This window comes from Hemiscyllium ocellatum, chromosome 4 (assembly GCF_020745735.1).
Source record: "Hemiscyllium ocellatum isolate sHemOce1 chromosome 4, sHemOce1.pat.X.cur, whole genome shotgun sequence".
Classification (NCBI taxonomy): Eukaryota; Metazoa; Chordata; class Chondrichthyes; order Orectolobiformes; family Hemiscylliidae; genus Hemiscyllium; species Hemiscyllium ocellatum.
In genome coordinates, this window is record NC_083404.1 from 123,025,427 (window position 1) to 123,051,649 (window position 26,223).

The 26,223-nt window shown below is 38.8% G+C and overlaps 1 protein-coding gene across 2 annotated transcripts in view; it reads right to left on the reverse strand.

The window, feature by feature from the left end:
- dennd3a (DENN/MADD domain containing 3a) overlaps positions 1 to 26,223 on the reverse strand; it is a 109,651-nt gene that overhangs the window by 45,706 nt on the left and 37,722 nt on the right. For both annotated transcript variants that reach the window (XM_060823811.1, XM_060823809.1), the window contains exons 8-13: positions 18,980 to 19,198; positions 13,230 to 13,351; positions 9,692 to 9,847; positions 8,407 to 8,503; positions 6,231 to 6,334; positions 2,016 to 2,197 (exon numbers count right to left, since the gene is read on the reverse strand). In XM_060823811.1, coding sequence (XP_060679794.1) covers positions 2,016 to 2,197; positions 6,231 to 6,334; positions 8,407 to 8,503; positions 9,692 to 9,847; positions 13,230 to 13,351; positions 18,980 to 19,198 — 880 coding nt within the window. The remainder of the gene's footprint in view (positions 1 to 2,015; positions 2,198 to 6,230; positions 6,335 to 8,406; positions 8,504 to 9,691; positions 9,848 to 13,229; positions 13,352 to 18,979; positions 19,199 to 26,223) is intronic.

Below are 26,223 nucleotides of genomic sequence, written 5' to 3' on the forward strand. Positions count from 1 at the left end.
GGATATGTCTGGGTGGAATATTGTACAGAGGGTCAGTGAGGACTCAATCAGCCAAATGGCCTGCTTCCATACTGTAGTGATTCTATGAGAAAGTGAGGACTGCAGATGCTGGCGATCAGAGCTGAAAATGCGCAGCAGGTCAGGCAACATCCGAGGAGCAGGAGCGTCGACATTTCGGGCATGAGCCCTTCTGTAGGAATTCCTGAAGAAGGGCTCATGCCCGAAACATTGACTCTCCTGATCCTTGGATGCTGCCTGACCTGCTGCGCTTTTCCAGCAACACACTTTCAGGTCTGATTCTATGATTGATTCAATGAAAACTGATGAATTTTTCAAATTCCCAATGAGAAAAGGAAGCAGCATTGATGACATCATCAATTGTACCAAAGAACGAAGTATTGGCGAGGTTGTGAGTAGGACTGGAACAAGGAGTATGCCACATAGGTATAGATATAGGTGGAACCCATATCAGACCTATTGAGTTTCTTTTGAATAACTGGACTACATGGAACTGCCCTAAGTGAACACTGAGCATCAAAATCATTCAGAAAGCCCAAATGAACAGTGGAGAAAACAGAAAAATACGACATTGATGCAGAAGGGACATTTCAAAAGGTTGGGACTGAGGAACATTTTGCACAAAAGAAGAAAATTAGTTCCATATTTGCCTGTTTGCGTAGAAACTTGGAAACTGTGAAGCCTAGGTATCTGAATTCCTTCTGATAAAAGGGCACTGACCTAAAAAGATAATTTATTTCTCTTTGCAAACATGCTGCAGATAACCAGCATTTTCAGTCTATACGCGTCATTAATATTTCTCTTCTTAATAACCACAAAATGAATGAAAATCATTGAATTTCACTGACATATCTCCATTGCTAAAACATACTGAAGTGGAAATGAACCTTTTAGCCCACAGGTAGGGAGACTATCACTAAACTATAAACACTCTAATATTAATGAACAAACAGGAATAACGCAACTTCGCAGTCACACTTAACGGATGATACATGACAATGTTTCCAATCAGTTTCAAGCTAGAGACTTTTTAATCTATGAGATAGCCATCATTATCTCTTCCACATAACCTATTAAAGAATTTTTAAACCTAGTCACGATAAGTGACAAAACTGTAGTTCTGTCGAAGTATGAAAAATATTCAATCAAAAGATAATCTTTCAAATTGTACATATATAATTAAATCATATTTCTCCCTCATAAGTTGGCTCTGGGTAATCTTAAAGTCATACAGTCACAAAGATGTACAGCATGGAAGCAGACCCTTCAGTCGAACTTGTCCATGCTGACCGGATATCCTAAATTAATCTAGTTGCGTTTGCCAGCATTTGGACAATATCCCTCTCAATCCTTCCTATTCATATACCCATCTAGATATCTTTTGAATGTAGTAATTTGTACCAGCCTCCACTACTTCCACTGGCAGCTCATTCGACCCTTTTATATATTTTCCCTCTCTCCTTGAACCTATGCCCTCTAGTTTTGGACTCCCCTACTCTAGGGAGAAGACCTTGGCTATTCACCCTATCCATGCCCTTCATAAATTTTATAAACTTTTAGAAGGTCACCCCTTTCCAAACCATTACATTTTTGGTATGCAGCAGTTTCACATAGTAAAAAATGAGGTCTGCAGATGCTGGAGATCACAGCTGAAAATGTGTTGCTGGTCAAAGCACAGCAGGCCAGGCAGCATCTCAGGAATAGGGAATTCGACGTTTCGAGCATAAGCCCTTCATCAGGAATGATGAAGGGCTTATGCTCGAAACGTCGAATTCCCTGTTCCTGAGATGCTGCCTGGCCTGCTGTGCTTTGACCAGCAACACATTTTCAGCAGTTTCACATAAACTACCGAAGGTTAACGGAAACAGCCATTAAAATTTAGTAATTGCAGGAATATAAAAGTATAAATGAAAATATCTGTCTTGATGCAAGTAAACAGCTAACTTTGGAAAATTTATATCTTTCTTAAATGAATATTTGTCAATAGATTTTAATACCATTTTCATGCTTGTTCTTCCCCGTAGACAGATGAACAATCGAAAAATCGTGCAAGGTGTCCACTGGTAGATTTGGCATGCTTGCAACAAGTCGTTTAATCATGAAGAAGTCAGAATTGCGCTCCCTCTTCATGGCCATTTCTTCCATTGTAGGCCTCCGCGGACTAGCTAGCATCTTTCCTCTAGAATAATGTCAATCACCCGATTACAATAGATTACTCAGCACGCTAGTAAATACAAGTCAAAGACTTAACATTCTCCTGAAGGCAAATAGATTGTAAGGATTCAGCATGCATGACACAGTAACACATCAGGCTGATTTATTTCAAGCTGATAAAACCACAAAGCAATTTTTAAACTGTACTAAAACTAAATGCAAACCTTTTATCTACCGCCTAAAGATTTTGACTGGTGACCTTCTCTCCATCGTAAAGTCAGAAGTAGGCATGGTCACCAATGATTGCACAATGTACAACACCATTTGCAATTCCTCAGATAGTGAAGCAGCCCATGTTCAAAAGTGACATGATCTGGACAATATTCAGGTTTGGTCAGACAAGTGATCAGTAATATTCAAAACACACAAATGCCAAACAATGACCACTTCCAAGAAGAGACAATTTAACCACTGCCCCTTATCATTCAAATGGTATCATCATCACTGAACCCGCCACTATTAATTTTCTGCCATTGACCAGAAATTCAATTGTATTTGTCACATAAACAACAGCTACAACAACAGGTCAGAAGCGAGGAATTCTGCAGCGAGTAACTCACCTCCTGCTTCCCCAAAGGCTGTCCAGTATCTGCAATACACAACTCTGGATGTTATGGAACGCATGCCACTTGCCTGAATGGATGCAGCTCCAACAACACTCAAGAAGCTTGACACCATCCAAGACAAAGTAGCCCACCTGATTAACACTACAACCATAAGCATCTATTCTCTCCACCACCAAAGCTTAGTAGCAGCACTGTGCAATACCTACAAATGCACTCGGAAATTAACTAAAAATCCTTATACTGTACCTTTCAAACTCACAACTACTTCTATATAGAAAGATAAGGGCAACAATGAACACAACCATCTGCAAGTTCCTCTCCAAGCCACTCACCTTTCTGACATGGAAATATACTGCCATTCCTTCGGTGTTGCTGAGTCAAATTCTGGAATTCCCTCCCTAAAGGCATTGTGGGTGAACCTACAGCATGTGAACTGAAGCAGTTCAAGAAGGCAGCTCATTACCATCTTCTCAAGGGCAACGAGGGATGGAGAATAAATGCTGGCCAGCCCACATGTCATGAATGAATAAAAAAAACTTGACGCAATGAATTTAGTAAATGGAACAGCAAAACAAAATTAAATCTTTACGCGAATCTTGGGCAGTTTTGAGGTAAATAAGGAAACTAATATGCTGTGCCTTGTGTAAGGGACCACAGATGTTTCCCTTTGAACTTTAAACTGGAGAATAAAAAGTTGGTCACTGCTACGTAACTAAAAGTTACCAGGGAGATTTTGTGCAACATCGGGGTCAAATAGGATTGTGTGGAAAACACTTGAATTTCACAAGACCTACTAATTTTTGAAGAAGTGGATACTTTATGAAAAAGCAGCACCAGAAGTCTTTCAGTTAAGGAAAAACTGTCTCACCACCACAACTTGGTTTTGAGCTAGTTGCAGAGCTATGATTGTGGTGCTCTTGAAGACATCCAGAAGCAAAAACGAAATATTTATCACCCTTCTCTTTTGAGTAAAAATGACAAAATTTGAAGTCTCTGAAACGGAAGAATTTTAATAGAACAAAAGGTCTACCCAACTGGCTACTGAACTTAAGAACAACCAGTGCTCAGCAGACAATATCATATCATCATTACTAAGAATCTAAAGGACTGAAACAACTCATCCAGGTGGATTTTGATCAACAGAATTTGCTTTAGTAGTCAATTCAGCCTTGAGTATGCTCTCTCATTTAATATGATCTTGGCTGATCTCAACTCCACTTTTCTGCATGTTCTCCATGACTCTTCATCCCATTACTAATTAATAGTATCTATCTCCTTGAATTTACTCAGTGTCCCAGCATTCTACTGCATTCTTGGGTAGGGTTTCTACAGAGTCATGACACTTTGAGAGAAGTAATTTCTCATCACTTCTATTTTACATCTGTTATCCTTACCATAAAAGTGTAACCTCTTATTCTAGATTGCCCCAAGTAAGACAACATCCTTTCTACATCCACTTTGTCAAATGTCCTTTAGCATCTTCTATACCTTAATTAGATCTCCTCTCATCTTTCTAAACTATAATAAATATAGGCATAAACTGCTCAATTATTTTCATTACAACAAACTCTTAATCTCTGGATTCAATCTTGTGGACTTCCCATGAACTGCCTCCAACATAATAACAACAACCCCCTCCCCCCTCAAGTAAAGAGACCAAAATTGTTCGCAATACTCCAGGTACATTTTCATTAATGCCTGGTACTGTTGCAGCAACACCTCCTTACTTTATATATCACTCCTTTCGCAATAAATTCCAAAATTCCATTTTCTTTCCTTATTACCTGTTGTACCTGCACTAGCTTTCTGCAATTTATGCACAAGGTCATCCAAATCATTCTGCACCAAAGTATTAAGATTTTCTCATTTAGATAGCAAACTACTTGTTATCTGACGAAAATGAAAAACCTCATTTATTCATGGGCCAAATTTTGACCCATTTAGCTAATCTATTTTCATGTCATCTGCAAATTTGGCTATCATACTTTCTATCCCCACATCAAAATCATTGATATGAATTGTAAATAGGTGGGGCCCCAACAACCAAACCCTGCAGCATCCCACTCGCTATATCCTGCCATCTAGAAAAAGACTAATTTATCCTGACTCTGCTTTCTGTTGGTTAGGCAATCCTCTCTATATGTGAAGTAATGTGTGTATTGGGGATAAGAGAGATAAAACAAGTCATATTGTTGTACATTCATAAATTGTTTTTCTATTTATTCAAGAATATTTTTGTTTACAATAAGTAGTTATTTTCCTGTTAATGACTAAACCTGGTGCGAATTACTTTTGTCCTAAACAATTGTCCATCAGGCAAATTAGTCATCTTGGTGGCTTAATTGGGCAGTCACACATTTGTCATAACTTGTTAACTTGAATAATGGGGCTTAATTATCTGAAAAAGCGTCACTGGACTGCAAAATTAACTCTGCTTTCTCACCACAGATGTTGCCAGATCTGCTGCATTTTTCCAACAATTTGTTTTTGTTCCTGATTTAGATTAATCTAGTTGGAGAAAATCAGATTCAAGTTCCATTCTGCTATCAGAAGTGAAAAGAGTAACAAGGTAGCAGTGAGAAAACTAAAGATGTTTTACCATGATACATTACCATGTAAAATTTAGTTTCTTAATGCTCCAAATAAATCACCAATGAAGCTCACTAAAAAAGTAAAACTGATTACTCTTTACCTCAGATTGTTAGCTATACACTATAACAGCTGAATGCATTATTGTAAGTTGGCACAGTTTTAAATGCCAAAGTGTTAAACTGTCATAATAGAAACACAGCACGTTGTAAAAGGTGCACCATATCAGAGGATAGGAAATTATTTTATAATCACAATCTCTGAAATGCTGAATTCTCACCAATGGTGATGTGGACAGGTCCAAACAGATATTTCAAAGAAACGGTTTAGAAAATAAATTTAAAGTAACATGGCTTTAAATGTGATATTCAACTCTTAACTCTGAAAGTTGGAAGCCTGGAAATAATTAGAAATCAAAATCTAATTAAGTCACAAGTGTTCTCAAATAAACTGCACAGCAAATCTCAGCTTTCAGAAAGTAAGTGTTGAAACTTATTCTGTCACCATTAAGCTCCCACTCAATTGACTTTGGACACAAAACTAACATCTTTGTACAAATTTTCATTTCCATCACCAAACAAACAGTTCAGCTCATCTATACAACATAACATACTGCTAGTTGAAAAATCTATCAGCTATCTGGTAGGAAATTACAAAACCTGTATTAAAGTCAGTTACCACTGAAATCTTGTTCAGGTTTCTTTGGATGAAGATTCCATGTAGTACTAAATAATGCCATTATTTTCAGTTAAACAGTTGATTTAGGATCTACTTAAATGGACTATGATATTTTTCATATTTTCTTTGGAGAATTTCTAAAAAAATGTTCGTTCATAATTTTACCTGTCATTTTCGGAGCAACTGGTGAGTTCCGCATAGCTGAAAGCATCCATCTTTCCACTCAAACGAGCTTTAAGGAAAGAATGAAATATATATGTCTCCAAAACCTAGAATTTGCAATAACAAAACTGTCTTAGAAATTATGATAATAATTCAGTTGGACCATCAATATTCAACTTAAATCATCTGCCTTGAATACTTCAGACTGTCATGGACTAAAATAGTTTTTAAAAAAGTCAACTGCTTATCTAAAACAGCTATTGCAATTACTTGACCAAGTTGAGGCATGTTCATGAAACTATTTGTAAACAAGAATCAGTCTGATCCAAAATTAAAATGGTTCTAAAACATTACTGAAACTCAGACCTGTATCTCTGAACTGATTTGCACCTTTCTGCAAGTTACAGTTTGCGATAAAAGGTTGGCTATGGAGTATTCAACTTGGAAAAAACAATGAGCAAATTCAGGACAATGTAAACCGACTTTCATCAAAAAATGTTTCCGGGCAGTAAGGCAAATAAAAGCATAACTGGAACTGTAAGCAGGAATTGAAACACACTATCCTGGAGGTTTCGCTCTCTCACTCTTAAAAAGCCATGATGTCGAGGACTGGGGTGGACAAAGTTAGAAGTAACAGGACACCAGATTGTAGTCCAATAGGTTTATTTGAGATCATAAGCTTTCACAGCACTGCTGCTTTGTCAGGTAGGAGCCGCACTCTGAAAGTTTGTGATTTCAAATAAACTTGTTAAGAAAATAACCTAGTGTTGTGTGACTTCTAACCTTAAGAAGAAACTTGGAGTAATAATGGTTCACTGAAAACTTAAGATTTGAAAACTTTACCAGGTGTTGAAGAGACAAAGCAACATTAAGGACTCAAAATTTAAAAAGACAATTACCTTTACTTTCCTGTCTATGTTAGGCATTCCCCCTCTTCTTTGTAAGCTTTTTACTTTGTACGAATATTTGATTAATAGTGTCTCCCCTCTTCTTTTCACCACAAGACTTCATAATTATTTGGTTGCCTCATTTGATTTAATTAACGAAGACTTAATTGAAGTGACTTCTTTTTGCATATCAAGTTTAGTAAACTACCATAATTGCCCTAAAGTTTTACCAAACCACATTTCGTAAACCTTCAATCCCAATCTTCATAAATGCATAACACAAAGAAAAAGACCTCCTGTGTAAGTGATAAAGTTATTCAATATGCCAAGTTGATGTTTTGTTTCCTCAATGTATTTATTTCCTGGAGTTTCTGATATATTATTGTACCAAACAAAATCTAGCTTGTATTATCCATGTTCAAGCCCATCTCATGGCCCTTCATTATTTTAAAAATCTAGATTAATAGCCATATGATATTCATATTTCTTTGAAACATTACTGAAATAAACATTAATGTAAATACTTTAATTTGAAATATTATTAATAATAACAACACAGAAAATCTCGTTTTTTGGAATTATATTCTACCAAAAACCAGCAAGAACGGAATGCTATTTCCAACTGGATGGAAAAGAATTGAAGGAACAGAAATACCTGAGAGTGTGAGAAATAACAGAAAAACAAAGAGAACAGATGGTAAAAGTGATTGAAAGAGCAAATAGATCTCAAGTATCTAAGCGCAAGGTACAAAATTTTGGTTCGGCCATATCATTTGGAATACTGTGTACAGTTCTCACACAAAGTAAAAAGGCATTTTGGGGCTACTGAAAACATGTAATATGAATTCACTAGGATCAACAGAAAAGATTAAGTGGGGGACACACAAAAATAAGAACATCAAACTTCAAAAGATTAGTAACTTTCAGAATGCAAGTAAAAGATTTTTCCACTCATCAGTTAATTGGCAACAATGAACAGAATTAGTGCTACAGTATTCAAAATTAGTTCTAGAAAAATAAAAGAGAAGCTCAGGGATTTTTTCTGTAAAAGGTCTGCAAGAATATGAAATGAATTTTCAAGTTGGAATTCATTCTTGACATTAAGAAGAAACTAGAATTAGAAAACCAAAATATACTAGAGGGGACAGGGAAACAGTACTGAAACCAAGTTAGAGTTGATAACCTAACTGCATGAGAAAGCAGACCAAATGGTTCCCATCTATAATGAAAAATGTAATGGTCCATTGTATTAGTATAATTTTCGTACGCAGATATCATTTTTAAATGATTACCTTTTTGTAAAAAGACCGATCAGAATTGGTTCTGGTCTTCAAAAATTCTTCACTGTTGAAGACGCGATATTCATAATTAAGAAAGTCTGATACTTCCCTGCAAAAATAATGGTGTTGTAAATTCTACAGTAAGGATTTTTATATTTTGACACTCAATGTATACAAGTTAAAATTATGCTCATGGATTTAAGACAAACTATTCCAATGCATAATCAAAAACAAAAGCAAAATGCTGAGGATACAGGAGCTCAGAGATAAAAAAAAATTAAGTGCTGAAGAAATTCAGCAGATGTACAGCACCTGTAGAGGGAGAGGATCAGAGTTAACATGCATTGCAAAGTTCATTGGAATACTGTAAATCCTGCTGAATTTTTCCAGCACTTCTGTGTTTATTAAGAACAGTTGTAACTTTTTGTGAAAAAATAGGTGTTAAGTAACTTAGAAAATAAGCATCACAATCAAAGGAAAAAAATTGACATTAGAAATTTTGCAGTACTTTTAATATTTGATACAATTCCATTTTGTATTTTCTCATGTGCATTTACCAGGGAAAGATGTTTTTTAAAAAATATATATAGTAAAACAGTTTAGAGGTAAGCACTTGATTTCAAGCAAGACCACTTATGCACCTGTGACAATATTGAGATGGATATTGTCTTTCTTTTCCTTGCTTAGCATACATGACACTTTCAACCAAGCAGTTTGCCATTATAATTATGATAAGCATTGAGGAATCATTCATTTGAATTGAATGAATTTCCACTAATAAAATTCCACTTTTTCAAAGATTTATTTACGAAATAACTAGAACTTCTTCCTGGATGTCTAGGAAAATGAAATTTCTCAATTGTCTATTTAACAATGATGGATCTAGAAACACAGATGTATACCATTTGTGACATTGTGCATGATGACAGGAAACACATTGTGTGATGTATGTACCACACTGACATCACTCTTTGAAACTCTAAAGAGGAGTCATACTGGACTGAAATAATAACTCTGTTTCTCCCTCCATAGATGTTGCTAGGCTTTTGGAGTTTCTTCATCACTTTATTTCAAAAATCACAACTGATAATCTGCATTTAACCTCCAAATATTTTTATTTCACCACCACTGAAATGGTCAACTGGCCTGAGCCTTTCTCGTTTGGCCTGACTAAGCAGCAAGATACTTACCCAAAATCCTCTGGGCCTGTGGTGTGTATTTTTAAACTTTTAGGTAACGGTTTAAAATTAAGTAGCAGTTCAGTGGTGAATTCCAATGTTTCTGAAGTGATTTGTACCTGAAGATGTTAACCATCAGTTCCAAGGATATTTGCTGAATTTGAAAGTTCAGGTTCTGTTGCCATTCCCTTCTGCGCAAGCGTAACTCTGAAATGTCTGTGCTGGAACCCAAGTGAGATAACTCCAGATCATAATACAACTGTAGACTTTCTGTCCTGAAAAAAAAGAGAGTTTTTAAAATATTTTTCTTTAACTGAAGAATCAAAAGAAAGAATCAGGAATAGTGGAATACATATACCATCTTTAATAATATGAATCCTTATGACATTGGAGGTATCTTGCACAGACGAAACAAAACAAAGTTAATTAGTAAATGATGCAAGTTATAACATAGCAATTTAAAACAATTTTCAACAGATTATCTTACTGTCCAAAGCTATTGTGTATATTGTAATACCAAACTGGTAGTCTTAAATTTTGAGCTGATATAACTGGACTTGTTTCTTGTGGGGAAAAAATGAGGACTACAGATGCTGGCGATCAGAGCCAAAAAATGCAGCACTGGAAAAGTGCAGTGGGTCAGGCAGAAGAAGCTCTTCATCAAGAGTTCCTGATGGAATTGCAATAAATTCCAATTAGCATTCCAAAATTGTCAATCCAATTCCAAATAATAAAAAGATTGATCAAATTGCACACCATCTAACTAGTCCAAATTAAACACCCATTGAAGTAATTTAGCTTGAGTTAATAGGTTGATTATCGCTTCATGAAATATAGCTATTTGCATTTAGGCAGGCACAAAATATGAGTTTAGAATCAAAACCAATAAAGCAATTTCTAATACAATTAAATTGTAAGAAAATAAAGGACTCAAATGAAGGGTACAACTTTAAATAAAAGGTTAGTAAAAGCTAGGAAATGTTTTGCAGGATTTGTCCGTTTCATACCAAGGGATATCAATTCCAAGTGAGCCATATTAAAAGGAGCAGAAAAGCAGCACACTTCAGACCTTTTAAAAATTAATACCTACTGGCAGGACAGACCCAGCAGAGGTGGTAGCATAGTGGTATGCAGTCAGGAGGGAGTCTCTGGGAGTCCTCAACATCGATTCTGGAGCTCGTGAAGTCTCTGGGCATCAGGTTAAACTTAGACAAGGAACCTCTTCTTGGTTGAAAATGTGTTGCTGGTTAAAGCACAGCAGGTCAGGCAGCATCCAAGGAACAGGAAATTCGACGTTTCGGGCCAGAGCCCTTCATCAGGAATTTTTCTCTTGGTTACCATGTACAATGCTCCCTTAGCTGATGAATCATCAACTTGTTCCTCCATGTTGAGCAACACTTGGGGGAAGCAATGACAGCTGCAGCAGCACAAAATGTACTCTGGGTGGAGGAATTTTAATGTCAACCATCAAGAGTGATTCAGTAGCATCATTACTGTTGGAACTGGTCAGGTCCTAAATAACAGCTGCGAGACTGGGTCTGCAGCAGGTAGTGCAGAAACCATCAAGAGGGAAAGATGGCCTTATCTCACCAAGCTGCCTGCAATAGATGCATCTGTCCATGATAGTATTAGTATGAGTGACATTTGTACAGTCGTAGAGACAAAATTCAGCATTCAGACAGAGAATCCCCTCCACCGTGTTGTATAGCACTATCACCAAGACAAACCAAGCAGATTTAAAATAAATCCAGCACCTCAATGCTGGGCATCCATAAGGCACAGTAGCTATCAACAACAGCAGAAATCATACTCTATAACACAATCTGCAACCTCATGATCTGGCGTATTCCCTATTCAACCATAACCATAAAAATTGTTTCAATGGAGAGTGCAGGAGAGCATATTATGTGCAGCAGCAGGTATAGCTAAAAATGAGGTGTCAGCATAGGGAAGCTACCAAACAGGACTACATGCTTGCCAACAGCATTAGCACCAAGTGACTGACATAGCTAAGCAATCCCATAACCGAAAGGATCAAATCTAAATTCTGCAGTTTTGCCACATCAAGTTGTTTAATTATCCACCACCATTCACAACTCACTAAAGGAAGAAGCTCCACAAATAACCCCATCCTCAATGAAGGGAGAGCTCAGCCTGAAGAGAAGGCTGAAGCATGTCACAAAATGAACGCGTGCATGTATGTGTATGGTATGGGAGAGGGCTCTCCTCCACAAGGACAGAAGGAGGAGAAATGAAATGGGTGAGAGTGGAGGTTGTAGGAAGGGTGCTGGTTATATTCATGCTCAAGCTCAGAGTGTGTTTCTTGGCTTATTAAAGAGGGTTAGACCACAAACGAAGATTTCGGTTTGAAGTCATTATCATCCATTTCATCAGATGGGAAACTGACTGTAGATCACCTTGCGCTTATTTGACTCACTTCAGCCAGAAGCACAAAGTTGACGATTAAACTCAGCCTCTTCAACAGGTTCCCAGCATCACAGATATCATTCTTCAGCCAATTTGATTCATGCCACATTGGAGGCACTGAATATTTCAAAGGTTATGGGCCCTAACAACATTCCGGCAGCAGTACTGGAGACTTGTGCTCCAGAGCTTTCCTCAGTCCTGGCCAAGTTGTCCCGGTATACCTACACTACTGATACCTACTCAATAATGTAGAAAATTGCCCAGGTTTGTCCCATACACAAATATCAGGACAGATCCAAACCAGTAGATTACTGCACCAGTCTATTCCCAATCATCCGTAAAGTGATGTAAAGTGTCATCAACAGTGATATCAAACAGCACCTTCTCAGTAATAACTTGCTCACTGACATTCTGCTCCTTCCAAAAGGAATTTTAGCTATGTCTAATTTGATATCTGACAAGTCTGAGGCACAAGTCAAAAGTGTAATTGAATGCTCACCACTTGCCTGGATTAGTGTAGTTCCCACGGCATTCAGAGAAGCCTGACACTATCCAGGCCAAAGCAACCCACTTAAGTGGCCCCACATCTACACCTCCTCCACAACCAATGCTCAGTAGCTTCAATGTGTATTACCTACAAGATACACTGCAGAAATTTGTCAAAGATCCTTAGACAGCCCTTTCCAAGCACGCAACAACTTCAAACTGGAAGAACAAGGGATCACACCACCTGCGAATTCCAATCCAAGCCACTCACCATCCTGGCTTGAAAATATATCTCTATTCCCTCACTGTTGCAGAGTATAATCCTGGAATTTCCTCCTTGACAACATTGTTGGTCTAACTTCAGCACATGGACTCTAGTGGCTCACCACAACCTTCTCAAGGGCAACTAGGGTCAGACAATACATATTGGCAGGCAGCCATGCTCATGCCCAAGAGAATAAAAAAACGATCATATGGCTGAAGATTGGTTATTGATAACTTTTCACTAGTCGACAAATCATTCTGTGATTTGTTGCCAGCCAAAGCTCCATCTGTACACAATTCCAAGGTTCCAGCTTTTATACAAACTATACTTCAATGAATAAACAGCTGTATAAAAGATACTTACTATCAGTGTCAGGTTTGTTTTTCCAAAACATGTAGTAAATAACAAGGATGGCTGAAGGTTTAAGATGTTCTTTTCTTATTTCAAAAATAACAAGACAGTCTTTCTATTATATTTACCTTTGTAAAAAACATTCTGCTGCTTCTAAAGGAATTTCAGGCATATCTATTTTGATATCTGACAAGTCTGATGATTTAATAGTTCCTTCATCGATGTTCACCAATATTAAGCCTTCAATTTCCTATACAATTAAGAGCAAATAAAGTAAATTTTAGACTTTATACATATGGTTTAAATTGTTTCAATTCAATGCAATTTTCTTTAAAATCTTTTGGAATGAGGTAGTTTATATTGTTCTATTTATTGTTCCGAAATTTTTTAAAAATTAAAATACTGAACTCTTAGATCCAGGAAATGGCCATTTTCATATCAGAAGAATGACAAACTAACTACTTTCTTTCTTGTCATATGGTCAGGTCAATAAAGGACATGAGGAGATTATAAATTGGTTTAAAATCTAATTTCTTGTTTATGTTTTAAAATGGACTTTGCTGGACTAAAAAGTGCTTACCATTGATCACACCATATAAGCCAACTACAATTCTTGAAAGTTACCAGGCTAAAACTCAGACACCAACCTCCTCAATCTTGTATTGTGTGGGTCTTGCAGTCAGCAAACGTAAAACAATAACCCATGACATGACTTACCAGCAGAGTCTGGTAAATAAGGACAGCTATCAAAATTCATTATACCTGCAAAGTGCTAATGGCTGACTATCCAGGTCTCACAATAAACAATGGTTTTGACCAGGACATAGACACTGGCTGATCCAGAAACTCTGACACAAACATTTCATAGGCCAAGAGTTTTGATTAATCTTAAGTTCTGGATACCCTTGCTTCAGTCTGCTATGAATTCAACCAGCTGGTTACAACCAGACTTCTTTGACTGTCCAAGTGATTTGAATCTACAAGACCATCAACAGACTAAGGTCGGTAGCCCAGCTTGTCTTAAGTCTAAGTAAGCTGCTTCAAAACTAGTTCAGAAAGAAATCTCGAATTAGACTTAAAAGTGGACCAAGTCTCTACACATCAATGTTACATTAATTAACTTCAAAATGAATGATGCCTTGGTTAGCTGAAAACCACTCTCCAAATCTTGGTTAGCTCAACATGCCTGAATTGGAGTTTCTACAGGAATTAACCGTCCACATTTTTTACTTTAAAAATTTCATTTAAGTTATTCTTTATTGTAACCCATTTCCACTTCTTTTTCTTCCTTGTATGACTCTATGTCTACGTTACAACAATTATTCCCCAGATTTGAAAGCATGAATAAACTATATTTCTGATTTAACCTCATGATAGTTTAATGATGGTCACTTTACAAACTGGACTCTTGTAGGCATATGCATAGAAATTGTATATGTTGTATATGCATATACAACATAGAAATTGACCCTTCAGTTCAACTTGTCTATGCTGACCAAGTTTCCCCTAACTAAACTAGTTCTATGTGCCTGCATTTCAAATACTCCCTACAGTGTAGAAACAGGCTTTTCAGCCCTTCAAGTCCACAACAACCTTCAAAGATCATCCCATTCGGGCCCAATCCCATCCTATACCTGTAAATCTGGGAAATGCCAGGGTTACAAGGATGTTGCCAGGGTTGGAGGATTTGAGCTTTGGGAGAAGTTGAATATGATGGGGCTGTTTTCCCTGAAGCGTCAGAGGCTGAGGGGTGACCCTATAGAGGTTTACAAAATCATGAGGGGCATGGATAAGATAAATAGACAAAGTATTTTCCCTGGGGGTGGAAGAGTCCAGAACTAGAGGGCATAGGTTTAGGGTGAGAAGGGAAAAATTTAAAAGAGACCCAAGGGACAACTATTTCACACAGAGGGTGGTACGTGTATGGAATGAGCTGCCAGAGGAAATGGTGAATGCTAGTACAATTGCAGCATTTAAAACAGGATCTGGATGGGTATATAAATAGCAAAGGTTTAGAGGGATATGGGGCAGGTGCTGGCATGTGGGACTAGATTAGGTTAGGATATCTAGTCGGCATGGACGAGTTGGAACTAAAGGTCTGTTTCGTGTTGTACATCTCGATGACTAATCCACCCACTTGCATGTCCCTGGACATCACTGGCAATTTAGCATGGCTAATTCATCTAATTTGCACATTTCTGGACTGTGGCAGAAAATCCACGCAAACACAGGGAGAATGTGCAAACTCCACGCAGAATATGAGGGAAGCATGGCCTGATACAAAAGAGAAAAAGGAAACACTTCTGCTTGTGCATAGAATGCAAGAAAAATAGAAGTTTGATTTACCTCATTCACAACAATATCCAGCAATCTTAACTTTCAATCGATGGAAACTTGGATTGTTTTGAGGGATCTCTCTGGTGGAGACTCACAATATACCCAAATGATCAAGACTTCCAAATTATTTTTCAAGTTGTTTAAATTTAGTTACATTTCTTCAGGTTTTGTCAGCTAAATGAGCAGCACATACTCAATTTCTTTGCTTCTCATAACAAGACCAGCTATAGCTTTTTATAGTTCATTCATTGAATGGTGGCTCTTCTACGTGGGCCAGCATATACTGTACATCCCTCGCTGCCCTTGAAAAGGTAACCTTCTGAATCCATCACAGTCCCTTTGGCCAAGGGACACCAACAACGTTGTCAGGAAATAAGTGCCAGGATTTTCACCCAATGACACTGAAGAACAGCAATTATTACTAAGTTAGGATGTGAGTGGCTTGGAGGGAAATTTGCAGGTGTTGGGTTCTGCTATATAGTTATTTTGTCCAATTTAACTGTTGCTCTTGTCATTCTAAATGGTAATGGTCATAGTTTTGGAAGGTATTGCCATACGAGCAAGGAATAGGAGTAGGCCCCTCAATGCTTCAAGCCTGCTCCACCATTAAATTAGATATAGCTGACCTGTTTTTAACCTAAACTCTACATTCCTGTATATTCTCGGTAATATTTATCCTTTTGGTAATCAGGAAACTAACAGCTCTGCCTTAAAAATATTTAAAGAGTCTGCATCCATTGCCTTTTGTGGAAAGGAAAAATCTCATAACACTCTGATTAAAAAAAATTTCTTCATCTCTATCTTAAATGGATGATTCTTTATTTTAAACTATGACCCTGAGTTCTAGATTCTCCCACAAGAAAAAATATCTTTTCCACAACCACCTGGTCAAGTCTGCCCAGGATCTTTTCTGTTTTAATTAACTACTCTCGGACTCTTCTAAACCTCAGATGGTTCAAACAGAGTCTGTCTAGCAATTCCTCAGAAGGCCAACCACTTATTCCAGATTCTAACCTAGTTAACCCTCTCTGAACTGCTTCCAACATATTAACATCTTTCTGCAAGTACAATGACTTGTATTGCACACAATACTCCAGATGCTAGAGCACTGGACAAACAGTAAGTCAACCAGTTCAAAAGCAATTAGAAATAGGCAACATACATCTCCAAAATCAACCGGGTTAAGTTCCTCAGCTCCTGTCTAAGGAGCCTTGATGAATTTCTGCAGCATATCTTCTAGATGGTGCACACAGGTGTTTGCTTGTACCTGTGGTGGAGGGCGTGAATGGCATACATCCATAAACAAACAAAACAATCAAGTATGCTTTGTCCAAAATGGTGTCAAGTCACCATCGACAAAGATACAGGTCAGGAGTATGGTAGAATGCACCCATTTGCCTGGATGAATGCTGCTGACTACAAGAAACCTGACACCATCCAGGTCAAAGCAGACCACTAAATTGACACCAGATCCATTCCCTCTACCACCAATGTGCAGTAGTAGAAGTGTGTTCCATCTATAAGATGCACTGCAGAAATTCGAAGAACTTTAAACAGCACCTTCCAAAATCATGATTTCTGCAATCTTGAAGGACAAGGGCATGAAATACATGGGAACACCACCATCTGCAAATTCTCCTTCAAGCCACTCACACCCTGACTTGGAACAATTCTGTAATTCCTTCAGTGTCATTGGGACGAAATCCTGGAATGTCCTCCCTCATGGCATTGAGGATCTACTGAAAGTACATAGCCTTCAGCAGTTTGAGAAGGCAGCTTACTACCACCTTCTCAAGGGCAGCTAGGGATGGGCAATAAATGCTAGACCAGACAATGATGCCCATGTCCAGCAGGTGAATAAATAGTAAACTTCTCAAGTGTTGTTGGAGCTGTAGGTAAGCGTAATGCATTTTTTTCAAATTTAAAAGTCATTTGATTGTAATGCTGTTAGTATTGCAAAAGATCAATGCTGCATATAGGGTCAATGCAAGAGAGAAAAATTTCTATTTGCTGGTCACCTTGAAGAACCAGGAATGGTATCAAAGAAAACTTCTGGTAGATGCAGCAAGTGAGGCAATGAATCTTCCTGGGGCCAAGACACAAGTAATATTTTACTTGTTATTAATCTCAACTACAAAACGTTTCCCATTTTCATGGATATCAGGAAAAAAGAGGAGGAAAGATATATATTTTAAAATTCTACTATCCTTACACTTTAAGGTATATGTAATGAATACATAATAATATATTATTTTTATTTAGGAACTTAGTTTCTACAGTGGAAAAAATGGATTTTAGTCTTTAGTTCTGTGAAAGTCTGATATATATTTTTAGAATATCAGAAAGTAATTTTGAACAGAGTTCAAAGCAGCATAGAACATTACAGCGCAGTTCAGGTTCTTCAGCCTTCGATGTTGCGCCACCCTGTCATACTAATCTGAAGCACATCCCACCTACTCTATTCCATGTTCATCCATATGCCTGTCCAATGACGACTTAAATGCACTTAAACTTGGCGAATCTACTACCATTGCAGGCAAAGCATTCCATACCCTTACTACTCTCTGAGTAAAGAAACTACCTCTGACATCTGTCTTATACCTATCTCCCCTCACTTTAAAGTTGTATCTCCTCGTGTCTACCCTGTCTCCCTGTCCACCCTACCTAATCCTCTGATTATCTTTACAAACATTTACAAGAAGTTATGAGTGTTTCATTAAATAATCTGCAATCTGCCTGGGAGATAATTGTGGAAGTGTTTGCAGACTTGGGTTTTATAATCTAAAGAAAGAACGAAAGAACGAAAGAACGAAAGAACGAAAGAACGAAAGAACGAAAGAACGAAAGAACGAAAAGAAAAAAAGAAAAGAAAAGAAAGAAAGAGAGGGCCAGAGCAAGTTAATACAGACAGTAAGTTCTTACAGCAGAAGCATTATTAGCTGCTCTATCGAAGTCTGGCAAAAGCTAAGGAGAAGTCATGTAAGATATCAAGATTAGCACAAAGAATGCTCTAGAAGTCTGGAAGTGTCAAAGAAGAAGACATCTTATAAAACCTTTAAAACGTAATTTGGGGAAGTCTAGTGTGAAATAATAAGGATGCTAAGTCAGCAATTTATTTAAAGAGTTTTCGAGAGACATTTACAAAAGAATATAGTATGGAGTGAATGCTGAAAGGAAACAAATTACAGTTATGCCAAAGGAAGAAGTCTTAGTTTAAAGATAAGGGCATTGTGGTGAGTGTCTCCAATTCTGGGAATAGAATGAATTTTTTTTTGATGTTTGTAATAATGTTTTTCCAATTGTTCTTGTATCAGGTGATATAGATTGTACTTTTCCTGTGTAATAAACTTTCAGTTTTTTTGTTAAATGTTCATCAGATACCACATGAATACGTTCAGTGACTGAACTCCACAGTAAACAAAATAAACAACTTACATTTATCAAAACAGATTCCACTCAAAAATCTGACCCGCCCAGTAATACCATTGGCTGGGATAATATCTATAAATATATGTACACAGACATATAACACAATACTTACAGAGTTAATGTTATTAAAGTAATCAATATGGCAGCCCATCAAAAAAGCTGTTGGTGCCATTAGAAAATCCATCATGCCTTTGGACAGGATAGGCACATAGGTATGTTGCCACTGAAGTGGATGAAGATACAGAATAAAACATTCTGCAACAAGTGTCAGCAAAGCCCAATCAGCTGACAGAAGGACTATCCTCTGTTCAATTAAAAAACATGTCAGGATCTGAGGTAAAAAGAAAGAAAGTAATCATTAATATTTGGCATTTATTCTCTTTCAACATTTCACTTATCCTTAAAATCAATTCACATCTGCACACCGTTCAACATTACTATTATTTTTCACTAAAATCAGGAACACTGCATTCCATAAATTATGATCAATGAGGTACAGTTCAAGCAGACAATGCAGCCAACACTCAAAAATGCAGAAAAGAAAAAAAAGACTTCAACTCCATCAACTGCACTTTCCATGTGGCTTCAAAGTCACAGCCACTACAATCAAAAAGACAAGGGCAACAGATAGATGGGAACACCACCACCTACAAATTCCTCTCAAAACCACTTAACATCCTAACTTGGAAACATATTGCCTTTCATGCAGCATTGCCGGGTCAAAATCCTGGAACTTGCTCCTAATAACATTAAGGGTGTACTTACTCCAAATGAACTACATACGTTCAAGAAAACAGTTCACTACACCTTCTCAAGGGTATCTATGTGGAATGATAAATGCTGGCCTAACCAGCCACTTCCACATACTGTGAGAGTATTTCATTTTTTTTTAATTCAATGATGGCTCAAAGTTTCCTCCAAAAAAAAATTTAGCAATGAAAATGTCTGAGTAGATCCATGAGCTATTCCTAATATATTCCCAGCTGGTACATGCCTGGCCTACTTACATTAGTAATTTGAACACAAAATAAAGTGAGAAGTGAATTGTTTTGGTAGCATGCAGAAACACAATACCAAATAAACGGTACAATTCTAACAACAGCACAGGTATAAAGAAACATGTGCATAAATCATTGGAGGTGACAAATCGAGAGATAGGTAAATAATTGACTAGAGCATCCTTTGCTGTACTAATTGGGGTGTGCATCACAAAATTTAAAAAAGTTATATTAAACTTAGGTAAAACATTGGTTCAGCCTCAGTTGTCATACGGAGTTCAGTTCTGATATCACACTTCAGGGTGTGAAAGCATGAGAGAGAGCACAGAAAAAATCTCTCAAGTTCTTAAGGAAACTCTGTTAACTAGATTCGTTGCAGAAATGGAGACTTATCTTGTAGAAGAAAATACGAGGAGATTTGATCAAAGTTTTAAAAACTGTGTAGGAAAACAATGGCATGTTGGTAGTTATTGTATAGTAATGTGTCAACGTTAATAATCCAAAAGACCCAGGACACTGTCCTGGAGAACATGCATACAAATACCATCATGCCAACTATAGAATTTAAATTCAGTTAATCAATACATTCTGAAAGTTAGTGTCAGATGATGACCAGAAAATCATCAATTGCCATAAAATATCTCTCTTTTATGAATATCTCTCAAGGGAAGCAATCTGCTATCCTCCCCTAATCAGGCCCACATACATGCCTCCAAAACCACAATGTTGCCTGTTAACTGATCTCATGGGCAACAAATGCTAGTCTGTTCATATCCATGAAAGAACTTTTTAAAACGACCATAAGGCACCTAAACAGAGTAGATGACAAGAAACTGTTTCCATTTATGGGAGGATTGAGAAAAAGAGAATGCAACAAGTGCTTAGGTTTTAGAATACACCGGCTAGGAGTGTGGTGCAAGGTATTCGAGAGGAAATGGTGTTTTGATTTTTATTCATTTGTGGGATGTGGGAACCAGTGGCTAGGGCAGCATTTAATGCAGATATCCTGGAGAAGATGGTGAGTTGTCTTTTTGAATTCTGGAGCAATGTGATTATCTCTAAACTGCTTTCTGAAATGGTGTAACAAGCCAGACAGTTGTAACAAACTGTTACAAAGTCTGAAAGAAGGAATGAAACCAGGTAGACCACTGGCATCGATCAAAGCATCAGAAATTACAACAGCATACTTTGTGCCATAAACTCTCCAAGTCCTCCTTGTTTAGTTAGCAACTGGCCCACAAGCGAGTTAAGTAACAGCCTGACATAGATATACTAGGTAAAAATAAGGGCTGCAGATGCTGGAAATCAGAGTCTGGATTAGAGTGGTGCTGGAAAAGCACAGCAATTCAGGCAGCATCCGAGGAGCAGGAAAATCGACATTTCGGGCAAAAGCCCTTCATCAGGAATAAAGGCAGAGTGCCTGCAGGGTGGAGAGATAAATGAGAGGAGAGTGGGGGTGCGGAGAAAGTAGCATAGAGTTATAATGGGTGAATGGGGGTGAGGATGAAAGTGGTGTGTCAGAGAGGAGGGTGGAGTGGATTGGTGGAAAGGAAGATAGGCAGGTAGGACAAGTCATAGGGACAGTGCTGAGCTGGAAGTTTGGAACTGGGGTGAGGTGGGGGAAGGGGAAATGAGGAAGCTGGTGAAATCCACATTGATGCCCTGGGGTTGAAGTGTTCCGAGGAGGAAGAGGAGGCATTCTTCCTCCAGGCGTCTGGTGGTGAGAGAGCGGCGGTGAAGGAGGCCCAGGACCTCCATGTCCTCAGCAGAGTGGGAGGGGGAGTTGAAATGTTGGGCCACAGGGCGGTGTTATTGATTGGTGCAGGTGTCCCAGAGATGTTCCCTAAAGCGCTCTGCTAGGAGGCGTCCAGTCTCCCCAATGTAGAGGAAATCGCATCGGGAGCAACGGATACAATAAATGATATTGGTGGATGTGCAGATAAAACTTTGATGGACATGGGAAGCTCCTTTGGGGCCTTGGATGGAGGGGAGGGAGGAGGTGTGGGCGCAGGTTTTGCAATTCCTGCAGTGGCAGGGGAAGGTGACATGACGGGATGGTGGGTTGTTGGGGAGCATGGACCTGACCAGGTAGTCATGGAGGGAACGGTCTTTGCGGAAGGTGGAAGCCGGAAAGGGTGGGGAGGGAAATATATCCCTGGAGGTGGGATCCGTTTGGAGGTGGCAGAAATGTCGTCGGATGATTTGGTTTATGCGAAGGTTGGTAGGGTGGAAGGTGAGCATCGGGGGGGGGATCTGTCCTTGTTATGGTTGGAGGGGTGGGGTCTGAGGGCGGAGGTGCGGGATGTGGAGGGCATCTTTAACCATGTGGGAAGGGAAATTGCGGTCTCTAAAGAACGAGGCCATCTGGTGTGTTCTGTGGTGGAACTGGTCCTCCTGGGAGCAGATATGGGAATACAGACATGTTCCAGCTATTACCATCACTGGGTATGTCCAAGCCCAACAACAAGACTGACTCAAAGGTGATGGCACTACGGTATATAGTGAGGAGGAAGTTGCCTTTGAAGACCTCAAATTGACTCCAGACCCCAAGCAGCATTATGATACTGTCAAATGTGGTCATGAAACCTCCTGCTATTACCTAGCACTTGAGGCAGAAATGTTACTTGTCACCTGTCAGCCCAAGGCTGGATGTTGTCCTGATCTTGCTGCTTATGGACACAGACTACTTCAGTACCTAAGGAGTCAGAATTGTACTGAATGCTGAGCAACTGGTCATCAAATGTCTCCACTTCTGACCTTTTGACATAGGGAATGCCTTTGATGAAGCAGCTGAAGATGTCTGGACTAGGACGCAATCCTGAAGAACTAATACGAATGGATTAATTGAAGAATCACAGAATCCCTATGGTGTGGATTGACACTCCGAAGTGCATTCCACCCAGACCCAGCCTCTATTCTATCCCTATAACCCTGCATTGACCATGGCTAATCCACCTAGCCTGCACATTATTGGAGCATAGGAGGAAAACGGAGCATTCAGCGGAAACCCACGTAGACACAGGGAGAACATGCAAAGTCCATACAGACAGACAGCTTCCCAAGACCGGAATCAAAGCCAGGTCCCTAGTGCTGCGAGGCTGTAGTGCTAACCACAAAGCCATCATGCAATTGGTGTGGATGAGTACCTATTTTCCCGAGTGGTTCTTTCACCAGCTGCTACTGGCCCAATTCAGCAACCAAGTCATTCATGACACACCCAGCTTGTGATCTGGAATCAATGTTGATGGCTCCCAACTGTATATATTATGGACCTGACCAGACCCCCACAAAACATTTCCAAAAGGTAGCCCACATCCTGACTTTTCTAGTTGTTTTAAGCAGGTGTATAGTGGATATTCTAGGAATGATGCAGCTGGCCCAACCACTCAGTTCAAACAAAACAAAATTTATTTTGACACGGACAAAAAGAGATCAGAATACAGAATAACATAACTTTCTCTGAAAATCCAAACGACTCCATCGCAACTTAATGATGTTGTTCCAATCGTTGCAATATCCCCATAAAGTCCCCCTTTGCAAAAAAGGTAAAAAATCAAACACAGATTCTTACAGGAGAAGCTTAACAGAGAGGGTCAGAATGGAACTATGTCTTTGACCAGCAGCCTCAAAAATTAACGAGCAACTGCAAAACAGCCAGATTGCTAAAACCAAAACAAACCAGAGGAAAGCTGAGCTGAGAGAACTGGCCACTCCCCTTTCATTGTAAGAGTATTTTTTTTAAAAAACTAAAAGCTTCAAGTAGATAAACCCAGACATATCGGAACTTTTGTCTTACGACCCCCATGGGAAAAAGACCAAGACAATATTGACTTGTTAAATGAGCAGCATCGTCACATATACTATTGTTACACCATCTCGACTGTGACAGGAATGGTACCGGTTGTTTCTTGGACATGATTCCATGAAAATGAATGTATTAGGCTGTTTTTTTTAAAACTAGTCTATGGGACAGCAATCCCAATTTTAGTACAAGCCCTGATAATTAATAAGGATGATTTTGTAGCATTGTATGATTTATAGTCACAGGTGAGGTGCCTGAAGACTGGAGGTTGGCTAATGTGGTGCCACTATTTAAGAAGGGTAGTAAGGAGAAGCCAGGGAACTATAGACCAGTGAACCTAACGTCAGCGGTGGGCAAGTTGTTGGAGGGAATCCTGAGGATTAGGATGCACATGTATTTGGAAAGGCAAGGACTGATTAGGGATAGTCAACATGACTTTGTGCATGGGAAATCATGTCTCACAAATTTGATTGAGTTTTCTGAGGAAGTAACAAAGAGGATTGATGAAGGCAGAGCAGTAGATGTGATCTATATGGACTTCAGTAAGGCATTCAACAAAATTCCCCATGGGAGACTAGTCAGCAAGGTTAGATCTCACGGAACAAAGGGAGAACTAGCCATTTGGATAAAGAACTGGCTCAAAGGTAGAAGATAGAGGATGGTTGTTAAGGGTTGTTTTTCAGACTGGAGGTCTGTGACCAGTGGAGTATCACAAGGATCGGTACTGGGTCCTCTACTTTTTGTCATTTACATAAATGATTTGAATGCGAGCAGAAGAGGTACAGTTAGTAACTTTGCAGATGACATCAAAATTGGAGGTGTAGTGGACAGCGAAGAAGGTTACCGCAGATTACAACAGGATCTTGACCAGATGCGCCAATGAGCTGAGAAGTGGCAGATGGAGTTTAATTCAGATAAATGCGAGGTGTTGCATTTTGGGAAAACAAATCTTAGCAGGACTTATACACTTAATGATAAGGTCCTAGGGAGTGTTGCTAAACAAAGAGACCTTGGAGTGCAGGTTCATAGCTCCTTGAAAGTGGAGTCGCAGGTAGATAGGATAGTGCAGAAGGCGTTTGGTATGCTTTCTTTTATTGGTCAGAGTATTGAGTGCAGGAGTTGGGAGGTCACGTTGCGGCTGTACAGGACATTAGATAGGCTACTGTTGGAATATTGTGTGCAATTCTGGTCTCTTTCCTTTGGAAAGATATTGTGAAACTTGAAAGAGTTCAGAAAAGATTTACAAAGAGGTTGCCAGGGTTGGAGGACTTGAGCTATAAAGGAGAAGCTGAATAAGCTGTTTTCCCTGGAGCGTCAGAGGCTGAAGGGTGACCTTATAGAGGTTTACAAAATTATGAGGAGCATGGATAGGATAAAGAGACAAAGTCTTTCCCCTGGGGTGGGGGAGTCCAGAACTAGAGGGTGCAGATTTAGAATGAGAGAGGAAAGATATAAAAAAGGACCTAAGGGGCAACTTTTTCACACAAAGTGTGGTACATGTATGGAATGAGCTGCCAGAGGAAGTGGAGGAGGATGGTACAATTGCAACATTTAAAAGGCATTTGGATGGGTTTATGAATAGCAAGGGTTGGAGGAATATGGGCCGGGTTCTGGCAGGTGGGACCAGATTAGGTTGGGATATCTGGGCAGCATGGACAGGTTGGACCGAAGGGTCTGTTTCCATTCTATACATCGCTATGATTCTATGACAGGGCTGTTTCCACTCTCTAGTCATGTGGTCTATCTGGATTATTTTCTTTCTCTAACTTTTTCAGCAGTTCACTAGTTTGCAAACATGCAAAAAAATGTTCAGAGGGCAGTTAAGAGTCAAACACATGGCCATCAGTTAAGTCATACATGGGTCAGAGTACAGAAGGATGGCAAATTTTCTTTCTGCTATGGTAGTATTCAAATCCATCTCCCCAGAACATGAACCTAAAACTCCGAATTACTAGCAAGTAACACAAACACTGTCACCACCTACCACCCATCCTCCTAAGATGGGAAATATGCAGGGCTATGGGAAGCAGGCATGAGAATTGTATTTGGTGAAATGCTCCTTTGTGACAGCCACCACAGACATGCAAGGCCAAGTAACCATCTATGTGCTTCTGATGCTGTGGATATCAAAACGTACGGGCAATATCAAACCAAACTGATATTTGGCAAACTAAATGAATTATTCAGCACAGCTTTAATAAGTTAGGTAGTTCAATGTAGTGAAATATGTCAAACCATTTTTAAAAAAGGGAAGTAATTAAACCATGTTCCCAGGTGTCTATTTTCCTTGTCCTATTCCCTCATGGTCCAGATAGTTTCCCATTTCCCTAGCAAGTTTGCAATGCCAATGTTGCTCATTTCTACATTGTTAGCTTTTCAGTAACCTACTACACAAAGGTGTTTAGGTTTCATCCTTGAAGCAAATTATGACTCACTCTGGCAAATGGAAGACCAAAGCTTAGGTAGCTTAGAATTTGAGAATTAGAAGCAGTGACTTGGGGAAAGTTCTTTTCTAGTCACTATGTCAAAAAGAAATTGTTAAGATGGAATCAAAGA